Genomic DNA, 12,603 nt, shown 5'->3' on the forward strand with positions numbered 1-12,603 from the left:
TTATTATTATTTTTTTATATGCTTAGGACAAAATGCCTGAAGTGCGTCAGAGTTCCTTCGCTCTGCTGGGGGATCTGACCAAGGCGTGTTTCCAGCATGTCAAACCGTGCATTGGTATGTGTTTCTCTGTTTCTGCGGAAACATGAGGACAAAGACGTGCTAGTCTAATTGGCTTTTTCCCTTCTTTTCATTCAGCTGACTTTATGCCCATACTGGGTACTAATTTAAACCCTGAGTTTATATCCGTGTGCAACAATGCAACATGGGCAATAGGAGAGATAGCCATACAAATGGGTGAGTACAAAATGAAAGACACTTTATTTTCATTTTGCGCTGGTCGCTTTCTTTGATGTTTAACCTCATGTTTGCAAGAGAGTTGTGCGTCCGTCTTCGGTATCAGCGTTGTTTTTAGAATTCCTAGTCGATAGATGGCGGGATTCGCATCATCATTTCTTGTTTAGAGTTTTTGTTTTGTTTTTTGTTTTTCTCCCGCCATTGTCCAGGGCCTGAAATGCAGCCGTATGTTGCCGTGGTGCTGCACCAGCTGGTGGAGATCATTAACAGGCCCAATACGCCAAAGACGCTTCTGGAAAACACAGGTACCACACTGTGGCGGTACTGACCCGGGCCAGAGGGGCCGCCACGCACGCACACACTCTCACACAACCACACACACCCACACACACATGAGCGTCAGCCACTCAGCAGACTGTGAGCCATAATGCTTCATCTGACTTCCTGTATCGTATAAAAAGCGGTTAAAATCAGAGCAGTGATTCCGAGCCTTGATTGAGCTAAGGTACATTTTAGAAAACAATCTCACGGCGCAACACCTCACAAAAATGACAGAAAAAGTATATGCAGTGATCCGCTTTATCACAGAAAAATCACAGATTCTTCTGTTAAACATACAGTATTTAATTTTTTATGCATTTCTATGCTTGCAAATGTCATCGCAGACTCTCGTGCCATTCCGTGGATAAATAAGTGATAAAGTAAATAGAAATAAGAAGCCAGGAGGAAGGAGTGCAGAAAAGACAGAAAATAGCCAAAGTTTGGGATCGTGTCACACTTCAAAAAGAACACAACAAAGTGCAGTGTGTCTACTGCAAAGCAGAGCTAACAATTGTACCACAATGGCTCGTCTGTCATGGGCAACGGGTATCGATTTTAGCTCATTTAAGATAGCCCGTCATTGCTAATTTGAACGTATTGTAATGCCTCCGCAAGTGGCCAAGGAAAGACACAGCCACCCGAGCACTTTCCATCACTTTATTGAACAAACGGTAACAAAATAAACACGTTTATACACTAGCTGCTATGGCCACAACTGCCGCCCAAGTCACTCAACACTGACAGTGTGCAGAACGGCTAACGGTTAGCCAGCTTTACATTCTTTAATCGCTGACCCCACGTCACTCACCAGGCCAGGCCTCACCTTTTAACGTCACGCGCACTCCAAGTTAATTATTGTGTGGAACTTGCGGATGGTGACCCCACGTGGACAACAAAAATACCGCCACCGTACCGGCACATTCTGTTGTTTGACAATGCAAAGTCGATCACTGTATAGTGAAATAATGGTCTGTTTAGTGTCAAATCTGGGCCTGTTTATTTGAACACAGATCCATTACTCTGTTGTCTAAATGGCAACAGGTGGATACACACGTTAATTGCATCTTCTGCCATCTAGTGGAAGAGAATTTAATCGTTCTGCTTGTCACTATTGCTAGTGTAGATAGATGAATAAAGATACAAGTTGTAGTAAATAATGTGTTTTGGATGAATTGAGTGAAATTGGACCATTTCTGGTAGTTGGGAATCACTGCTTTAGAGTGCATCCGGTCTTGTTGGCACAAAAGCCAACATGCACGAGATGACTAACGTTAGCTGCGGCGAGTTAAATGTTAACATGAAACACGCACTTGTACACACACTCACTTACTGGAAGCACACACACGGCACATTCTCGACAACCCAAGGTTACACTTTGCTCTTGTGGACATTTATTGAGACGTTTAAAACAGACAAGATGCAAGGGCAAAGTGTCCGTAAAAGAGGAATTGTGTACGTGTTCCTGTTTGTTTGCCGTCACTTTATTTGTTGCTTTTATTTAATGTTCTTTAAATGTCAGTGCATATCTGCCAATTAATGTTAAATGTTGTTCGGTGCAGGATCCGGGCGGAGAGTTGCCACTCAACAGTGGACACAAAGACTGCTAGAATAATAATGATTCAAACGTAATGGTGAATGATTGCTGGAGTCCAAGTACAGCATTCTAAGCAGCCACTTGGGCTGCAGTTGAACTTTGAACTACGGCAGAACCTCCAAAGTCTAATGCGGTCCATTCCGTAATGCCCGATGACTTCCAGTAGCATTTAGTTTTCCTTAAAACGTTGCTAGTAAGACTCATTTGCTCTACTGGTGAGCCCTAGTCATACAACTAGTGAGGACAAAGAGCGTACTAGTACCTGGACTTTAAGCTGGATATCAAGGCGGTCGAATAAAGGCTCAAATAGCTTTCCATAATCATGATTTAAGTCTCCCAAAGTATTCAAGTTTTGGATGTATTTTACCCCAAAAAAAAAGAAAAGGAAAAAAAAGATATCGCTGAATCATTGTATGCTCTCTGTATCGTTGGTAAATTTGTTGGGATATCGCATCGTGAGTTACTCCCACCCTTGTTATCCTTAATTTCCTTTGTCAAATACAAAAGTATCGTACATGGGTTTCTCTTTACAATATATCGGTTATCACACAATCTTGAGAGTGTCTGTCGGTGGAGGTAATTCTTTGAAGTCTCACATGAAATATCAAGTGGAGGCTTATTTTTTACCAAAGAGCAATCAAAAGAACACACTTTTATGGAGTAGTAATCGTAACACATCGTATCCTGATCTCTTAACGATACGTTATCGATACAACTGGATCAAACTTGAGTATAAAGCTGTTTGTTTGCGTCGTCTTAATCAGTCAACGTCTCAAAAGACACATCAAAATTTCCCATGAAGTGTGTGCCAAGGCATTTTTTTCGGTTTTTTTTTCCATTCTAAATTTTTTTGACTTTGGAGGCTCTGCTGTACTTTTTTTGTTTTTATTAGCTTCATAATCCTGCATCGAACTTTATTTTTAAAAAAAAATATATATATATATATACATCATCTGCTTTCTGCATGTGTCATTGGACTTGTTCACAAAATGTGCCTGCTTGTTTTAATGAGAATGTTGCATAGTTCTGTGTCTTCTTAAACTTAGGTCCTCGCTCCTCCTCTTCCTCCTTCTCCTTTTCCTCCTCTGCTCCTCATACCAACCTGCTGTGGCTGGATAATCTCCTCCCTATCCTCCATGTAGTCGGAGTCATGTTGTCATTTCTGTTTCGAAAAGAGCGGCGGCAGCAAAAGCGACAAAACAGACAAAAAACTAAACACACACACACTCGCACACACTTCTGTTTGTTGTGTACAATTAACATTGGTGAGTTTAAGGGAGAAATGTGCTTGTGAGGCATGAATCGTCACATTTAAAGGGGACATATTATGGAAAATGGACTTTTTAATGGCTTTTATACAAATAGTTGAGGTCTCTGGAATGCCTGCCCACCTATCAATTGCAAAATTGGGCAACCAACAAAATATGTTATCGGCCTATTTCTGAAAATGTCTGAGTGAGCCATTCTAAATTTCGAATTTACATTTGAGCATTTTAATTCAGTGGTACCTTGACTTATGAATGCCCCAATTTGGGAGTTTTTATGAGTTAGAAACTGTTAATTGGTCGATTATTATTCACTTTCAGAATTCCAAAATTTGAATTACCAGCGAGCTACAGATACACCGCCACCTGAGTTTAGTTTAAAAAAAAAAAAAAAGGAGTCTTATTCACTGATGCACTTTCAGACATTTATTGAACAGGACAAACAGTCAAACACACAAATCATCACTGTTGGGCGGACTCGTCGCATCTCCAAAATCACTACTTTTCAGGAAATAGAAAAAAAAAATGCCATATTGCTTGAGTTACCAAACCACCGCATTGTTCAGTTTGTTGTTATACCTCATATTGCTATCATATGCTGCTGCGCGCCAACATCAACACAACCTAGAAATCATGTTCAATCGCTAATTTTGTTTACTAAAAAAAAAAAAATCGCTACTTTATTACGCTGTCGTTGATTAAAATGGTACGCATACATCGCTGGCGCCAGCCGTGCACGTCAAAGTCTGCGCTCAAGCTGACTCCCCCATCACAACAAAGATTTTTAATACTTCACAAACGCAAACGGCTGTTGTTACATCATCTACCCAAACGCTTTTTCAAAGGTCTATGAGTGATGCAGTAAATGAAATTAGCTAAGTAGTTTAATAAAATTAATCTGCACACTTACCTTTATGGCTGACCAGTTCCTTCTGCACTGACATATTACAAGAAGAAGAAGAAGAATCATCTTTTATTGTCATGAACATGCATGCATGCACGCACACGAAATTTGTTCTCTGCATTTAACCCATCACAGTGAACACATACACATGTTAGTGGAACACACTGGAGCAGGGGGCAGCTGAAGCGCCCGGGGAGCATTTCGGGGTATCGGTGTCTTGCTCAAGGACACCACAGCCGTGAGTCCTTGAGTGTCCTTGAGTCCGTGAGTCCACCACAACTCGCCATTTGTAACAAAACACTTAAATGTGACGACGCTAACTACTTTCACTCGTGATTATCTAAAAGAAGCTACAGACTTTTCAATCTTGAGGCAACAAAATTCCTCACGGCTCCCGCAGATTGAGGAAGAGGCGGAGTTTGAACGACACTTCTCAGACAGTTCAAGTGTCCAAAGAGCGTTAACAGATTTGCTCTCAAGCTATTTTCTACACTTTAAATTGTTTAATAATGCCTCAAAATAACAGATGACGTGGGGACAGACCAATAATATTGATTTGTGGGGGGGGGGGGGGACAACATCATCATATTTGGACACATAGGGTGCCGCATGACAGCGATGAAATACAAAATGAAAACGTTTGCAAGGAGCTCAGAGGAGACACTAACACTCACCACCACCAACTCGAATGACACCATGTTCCTGACGTCATTCAAACCAACACACAGATCTACTACATTGTGTGTGTGTGTGTGTGTGTGTGTGAGACTTTAGTCTTAACTACTCCATAAAACCAGTTGATTTATCTACCATATCCTTTGTTTTTGTATTTATGTTACAATTAAACAATACAAATTATTCTTTATTAACGAAAAATGTTTTTTTTTAAATGGGGGGGGGGGGGGGAGCTGGAACAGATTAATGACATTACAATTCAATGGTGAAAATTTGAGTAAATTGAAAACAAGCTTGCTCAAAATTTTATTTAACCCAAAGGTCAAGGTACTATTGTAATTAAATTGGAAGTTTGCGGAATTGCACACACTTAGCACAATTTTTTTTCCCTTTTTTTTTTTTGTGGCAACCACAGCTTTAGTGTTAGCTTCTGATAAGCGGCGCTTACTTAATTGCACGGTGAAGTATCGGCACTGTGGGGGAGGGTCAAATTTAGGTGTTTGCTGCAAGCGCCACATACAGTGTCGTGTGTGAAGGGCTGCCTCCATGGATGCAATGTCTTAACGGGTGTCTGCCACCCCCCCCCCCCCCCCTCCCTCCACCGCACACACGAGTAGATTTTGCTCACCTACCCGCAACGCCCTAGCTTCACCCCCCGGCTGTCATAGTAGCGAAAGCCGGAGAAATCCCTATTGGAGAATTGTTTTAAATGTTGTGGGGTAAAAGCCATAGTATGTCCCCTTTAACGAAAACCAATTTCTCCACGACAACTTTCTTTGTCCAGCTTGTCAATGTGTTCTCCCTTAAACGTGTTTTGTATGTCCTATGTTTTGCATTCTACCCTCCTCCACCACAGGGGGCAGTAGTGTGCTAACAGCCGACACCAAGTGAAATCTTCTGTTTTTTCTGATCATGCACAAATTCTGTTGATTTTTATGTCTCTGAGTTGTGTGTTTTTTCTTTATTTTTTTCTCCTCCCCACTCCCCCCTCCTCATTGCTCATGTCTTGGTTGGCGTTTGGTGGTGTGTAACCGTGATTGCGTTACCGTAGCAATAACAATTGGTCGTCTTGGTTACGTTTGTCCTCAAGAGGTGGCACCCATGCTACAGCAGTTTATAAGACCCTGGTGTGTATTATTCAATCTTTTTTTTTTTAAATTTCATTCATCTTTTCTCTGTTGCTCTTCTTTCTCCTTGCTGTCGCTATCCTCTCTTAAACGGAAAGTGTTTTTGATTTTATTTTGTTCTTGAGTTTTGTAATCATTGCCAACCATGTGACTAACCTTGTCCTCTTTTAGGTCCTACTTGTGATTTGTTTTTTGTTGGCAACTCCACGTTATTTCGTCTAGTTTTTAATTTTTTGTCATTGTCCACTGTAGCTGCTAGCGGGCTAAAAGATGCTATGAGACGGTCACATGTCAGCTGGTTGCCAATCAGAGTAGGGATGCGGCCTTGTTGCCAGGCTCGAGCGCCCCTCGCCAACCCTCTCTGCAATTTAGCTGCCACGTCGCTGTCCCACCTAAAAGAACCCCTGACTTTCCATCTTTATGCAAATGTATTTTTTCAAAGATGCAAATCACACTGCTGATAGGCAAAATGCAGTAATGACAGGTTTGAGTAGTTGCACTCTTCTTTTTTTTTTTTTAATCTGGTGTATGGAAGCCCATTACAGCCAGTAATTGCTTTCATTCCAATATTGTAGGGGTTAGGATGTTAGGTTAGAGTTGGGGGTTGCTTTGGTTAGGGTTAGGGGGTTAAGCTGGGTTAGGGTTAGTTAGGTTAGGGCAGTGATTCTCAAAGTGTGATCCGATTACCACTCGTGGTCTGCAGAGTCTCTCTAGCGGTATGTGAAAGAATCACTGAATTAAGTACAATTTTGAACATTTTAAAACATGCAACAAGCAAACAGGACGCTACATGTTTTACTATTCAGGTATAATCATTTGTTTAAGTAGAGTACAACACATTTAATTAAGAATTGTTTATTTTTAAACATTTACAATTTGTAACTTGTATGTGCAATACATTTTAATTGAATCATGAAGCACCGTTTTTTTTCTTTTGCTACATTTACACTCAGTGGCCAGTGGTTAGAGGGTTAAGTCTGGCTAGGAGAGGTTTTGGTTAGGCTGGGAGGAGGGTTAGAGTCAAGTTAAGGGTTTAGGTATTATGTTAAGTTTAGATAAGGGTTAAGGTTAGGTTAGAGTGGTGGGTTGGGCATAAGAGGGGGATTAGGTTGTGTGTTTAGGCTAGTGGTTAAGATAAATTAGGGTCAGAGGTGGCAGAGTAGCCAAAATAGTACCGCATTTTCCGGACTATAAGTCGCTCCGGAGTCTAAGTCGTTCCAGCCAAAAAATGCATAATAAAGAAGGAAAAAACATATATAAGTCGCATTTTTGGGGGGAAATTTATTTGATAAAATCCAACACCAAGAACAGACGTTTCATCTTGAAAGGCAATTTAAAATCAACAAGCTGAACAGGTGTACGGTAGGCTAACTTAACACATTCAGCTAACGTTACATGACGCATAAACGACGAACTGTGAACGTGCCTGGTATGTTAACGTTATTCGGATAACTATAGCATAAAGAACATGCTAACAAGTTTACCAAACCATCAGTGTCACTAAATCCAATGAAATCTTCATCCTCGGTGTCACTTCTAAACAACTCCGCCAACTCCGGAGGTAGACTATTCGCCACTTCTTCTTCTTCCACGTCGCTTGAAATGACCCATTTTCAGAGGTACAGAAGTAGCAGGTACAGATGCACAGGCTTAGAGCGCCCTCTTGTGTTTGTCATTGTGACAATAACGTGAAATTATATAATAATGTGTTAATAATTTCTCATATAAATCGCTCCGGAGTATAAGTCGCACCCCCGGCGGCCAAAGTATGAAAAAAAAAAAAAAAAACGACTTATAGGCAAATTCAGCCACTATGGTCTTAAATTAAATTTGCTTGTTGACAGTCGTGAAAAAGCTCGAAATCCAAAGTAGAGTTCTTGTAGGCTGAAATGTGGACATTTTCAGGCCAACTGCTCACTGCCCATGAAAACGTACTGTAGATGAAATGCGTGGCCATTTGTGATGTGTTCTTCTGATTGTGAGTTGCACGCCGTTGTTTCCGCGTTGCGTATTAGGGGTTAGTGTTTTGTCGTCGGCTGAAATGGGCTTCCTTCCAATTTTGAACGTTGAAGTTAAAACGTAGCCCAATGAGTAAACTGTTGATTGCGTGCAATGTGACGAGGGCCTCTGCGCTAAACGCTGCGGTCCCCGTTGGCAGGTGCACCTCCCTGCGCAATATAAGAGACAACGAGGAGAAAGACTCTGCTTTCCGAGGAATTTGCACCATGATCAGCGTCAACCCGGGAGCCGTCGTACAGGTGAGATTTAAAAAAAAAAAAAAAAAAAAAAAAAAAAAAACCAAACAACAAAAGATATTTCGATGTGAGCCGGTTGCCTCACATCTTCTTCTTTTCCAAAGGATTTCATCTTCTTCTGCGACGCGGTGGCGTCCTGGGTCAACCCCAAGGAAGATCTGCGAGACATGTTCTATAAGGTAACAAGTCAACTTGGGACATGTGCTGTACCATCAAAAATTACAACTTTATTCTTGTAATATTGCAACTCTTATTACAACAAATATTTAAAAATACGACCGTTCATAATGTTATGACTTTTTTTTTCATATTCCAGATTTTGTTTTAAAGTACTTCATTCTAGTAGTGTTAGCACTTTTTTTCCCCCTCATACAGTTACTACTTAAAAAAAAAAAAAAAAAAAAAATACAACTTTGGTCCATTTTACAACTTTTTTGTAATGTTATCGCTTGATTATCATGCCGTAAATAAAGCCGTAATTTTATGAGTGTAAAGTTGGAATTTTACAAGAAAAGTTATAATTTTGTAAGAATAATTCCACTATTTCACAAAAATAACAAATTTGACATGAATAAATAAAAGTAAAGTTGTAATTTTACAAGACAATTTTACAAAAATAAAGCTGGAAATTGATGATAATAATTTTGACGTGAATACCAGTCCAAATGAAGATGCTGATTTTTGTAAAGGCAAAATTTGGGACCCGAATACTGCGGTGAATTAGGCGTAGCTAATTTTGTGTCCCGATGTTGCAATTGAGCTCGCTGGTGTTGTTTGATTTCAGATCCTTCACGGCTTTAAGAACCAGGTGGGCGAGGAGAACTGGAGGCGCTTTTCCGACCAGTTCCCCATGCCGCTAAAAGAGCGCCTGGCAACCTTCTACGGGGTTTAAAAGGGGCGGGGGGGTCAGTCTGCTAGCTCGTCCCTACTCCAGAATATTCTTCTGAAATAACACGATCCATATTTGCTCATGAGTGCGGACTTTTGTCTGTTTCCACGCAGGTCTTTGATGTCAGGAGACAGCATAGGGAACCTCTTTTACCCAGGGAACACCACGTCCTTTAGCAGGGGGGAGGATCTGCCTGACGAGGGGAGGGGGAGGGTGCGCCGGGCCCCTTTCCCCCTCACCTGGAGGAACGGGGTGGGAGGGTGGCGGCACTCCCGGTGGGCCCGCGCGGGGGCCGGGGAGATCCGAGGGGGAACCGACCGGCCAGAAACAAACACGGGAGGACAAAATAACCAAAAGTCACCAGTCATTATCATGACGTCATTGTTTTTCCTTTGAGGTTCCGCAAATTCTGACCTATTTCGTGGCTGTATCTAATAAAGCGGAACTCGCACCGCAGTGTTACGCAACAAGCGTCCACGCGCGACCGGGCGAAAGGAAGATCCTTTTGAAATGATCGATTTTCTCTAGTGGTAGAAAAGTAGGGAATTGCCTGAGTTGAAATGCGATGAGAAGAAAGGCAGAATTGTACGAGAGTAAAGTCTGATTTTGTGCATGAATAGCTGTCATTTCTACGGAAATGTTACGGAAATAAATACAAATCATAAATAAAGGGGTCATTTTAAGATGAAAGTTAAAATTTGACATTAATTTGTACTTTTATGACAATCCAGCTGTTGTTAAATAAAATAGTCGCAGTTTTATATAAATTGTCATATTTTTAAGATAATGAAAGTCCTAATTTTACGAGAATAAAATCGTATTTTGTGCAAAAATAGTTATCATTTTACAAAAATGAAGCTGTAATTTTACAAGAGTAAAATCGTAATTTGACATGAATAGTTGTAAACTGTACGAGAATAAAGTCTTCCTTTGACAAAATAGTTGTAGTTGAACAAAAATGAATCCATAATTTTACATGAGCAAAATTGTAATTTTAACGAAAATGAAAGAATGATGCCGTAATTTCTCAAAAATTTGATGAAAATATAGCCCTGATTTTGTTAAAACAGTCGTACTTTTACGAAAGTAAAGCGGTAGCTCTTCACGGATAAAATTGTAATTTAATATCAATTCGGTAAAACTAAAATCATGAATACATAATTTTGTCATTTGACAAGAGTGAAGTCAGTTTTACGTGAAAATAAAGCCATAATTAAGCTGTAAATAAATAATTAAGCCGTAAATTAATAATTTTGTCATTAAAATAGTAAATAAATAATTTTGTCATTTTACAAGAGTAAAGTCAGTTTTACATGAAAATAAACCCGTAATTTTACAAAAACGATTTGGAATTTTATGAAAATAAAGCCTTTAATTTTACAATAATAAAGTCAGAATTTGACAATGTCTGAATTTTAGAAACATAATGTCACTATTGAGGATAAAGTTGTCATTCTATACAAATATAAACAATTACAACAGTTGCAACTGTGAGAATAAAGTAGGAATATTACGACATTTGTGGATAATCTGACATTTGCACGTTAAAATGACAATTTTTATTTTTGCGATATTTGTTGGAAAAAGTACGACAATTTTTTTTCTCGTAACATTATGACTTTTTGTCGCCCTATTCCGACTTTACGCCAATGTTTCAGAAGAGCACGGTTGGTTTGGGAAATCATGTAAAAAAACATTTTTTAAAAAAAACTGCTATTAATGATAATAACGATGTTACCGTGACTTTTTCCCCGAAGCTTCTTTCTTCGTGTTGTCTGATCTTAGTTGTCGTGTCTTGTGCATGACGTCGAGGATGAGTATTTTTGGGGGAGGTGTTGTTTTGCTCTCGTCTCGTGCATGTCGGTGGCCCCTCGCATTTAGCGCGGAATTAACGGTAGGGGTGGGCGGGTTAGGAAAATGTCTCACACCACTGGGACTTTGTGCAACGTCATTTTGCTGGAGTGTTTCCCCCTCCCTATAGCCTCGGTTTGGAAATACTGTGAAACTCAATGTGTTTTAAACAGCCTGAATGTATTCCGTGATGATTTGGAATCAGTAATTGTTGTTATTTTTATTTTTTTTCCCCTCCCTCCGTCCCTCCCTCTGCTGGCCAGAGTAAAAATTGCAGTATTTTAAAAAATGGAAATTGGAGATTATGAGAAGTGATGCTGTTCAAATGTTCAATTTTTAGGCAAAAAAGAAAAAAATCGTTTTTCTTCATTTTATGGCCAAAAAAGAAATAGTGGAACCTCTAAAGTCCAACACAGGACGATGTTCGGATTAGATTTTTAATCCCCCACCCCCCTCATTTTTAAACTGTCGCCACCGTAAAAGCTATAGTAACTTTATATTCTTAACTGCAATAAAAGCGTAATAATACTTACTTTGGTTAACAATTTTGGATACGATTTATTTTATTGTACGACTGTTGACTGTCAGTCGAGACATGGTGGAATCTTAATAGTAACGTTTTAACATTTTTAAGTGTCACATACAGGTGTGGGAAAAAAAATTGAAAGTTTTTGGCCAAACTCTTGCAGACAATGGTGGTTCCAAAGTGTTATTTATTTACTTTTTTTTAATTATTATCTGAAGGTATGACCATTCAGTGCTGGCTGAGATGTGACTGAACCTTTTTTTTTTTTTTTTTTTTTTTGTTTTTGTAACAATTAAAGTTCTTAACCATCATCCAAGCGTGAAAAGAACTTGGGACTTTTAAAGGGTTATTTTTCCGTACAATTTTCGTCACAATTTTTATATATATATATTTTTTTTTATTTGAAGGTACGACCATTTGCTGTTAGCCGAGAGCATGACAGAATATTCTTGGTAACATTTTAACATTCTTAACTATCATCCACGCATAAAAGAAAAAGTTGCAAATTTTAAGGCATATTGTAGCTTACGATCGTTATTTATTTATTTACATTTTTTTAAAATCTGAAGGAACAACCATTCAGTGTTCGACGACACGTGGCAGAATCTTTTTAGTAACATTTTAACATTCTTAAATGTCATACAAGAGTGAAAATAAGTCCCAAATTTTGTGGCAAATTTTGCAGTCCATTTTAGTTATTTTTTTTAAATTTTTTTATTTTTTTTGGAAGATGCGACCATCGAGTCGTAGCCGAGACACGACTGAATCTTTTTAGTAACATTTTAACATTCTTAATCCGGTATATGTGCATACCACGTAAAAGCACTTCCGCCTCGCTCGGGCGAATGGGGAAGGGGACCGTTTCAAAGTACCTGTAGCAAGTTTGAACGTCTACAATGTCG

General features: G+C 39.4%; 1 protein-coding gene across 4 annotated transcripts in view; it reads left to right on the forward strand.

The window, feature by feature from the left end:
• The window catches only part of tnpo1 (transportin 1), a 31,788-nt gene that overhangs the window by 16,440 nt on the left and 2,745 nt on the right, over positions 1-12,603 (forward strand). For 2 of the 4 annotated variants that reach the window (XM_061747905.1, XM_061747907.1), the window contains exons 18-24: positions 27-114; positions 196-294; positions 504-599; positions 6,105-6,180; positions 8,339-8,438; positions 8,540-8,614; positions 9,220-12,603. The exon at positions 9,220-12,603 is cut by the window's right edge and continues 2,745 nt beyond it. In XM_061747905.1, the coding sequence (XP_061603889.1) occupies positions 27-114; positions 196-294; positions 504-599; positions 6,105-6,180; positions 8,339-8,438; positions 8,540-8,614; positions 9,220-9,327 (642 nt within the window). In that variant the 3' untranslated portion in view covers positions 9,328-12,603. Of the gene's footprint in view, positions 1-26; positions 115-195; positions 295-503; positions 600-6,104; positions 6,181-8,338; positions 8,439-8,539; positions 8,615-9,219 lie in introns of those variants that run through there. The other 2 variants (XM_061747906.1, XR_009784587.1) reach the window with 2 other exon arrangements.

Source organism: Phyllopteryx taeniolatus, chromosome 15 (genome assembly GCF_024500385.1).
Source record: "Phyllopteryx taeniolatus isolate TA_2022b chromosome 15, UOR_Ptae_1.2, whole genome shotgun sequence".
NCBI lineage: Eukaryota > Metazoa > Chordata > Actinopteri > Syngnathiformes > Syngnathidae > Phyllopteryx > Phyllopteryx taeniolatus.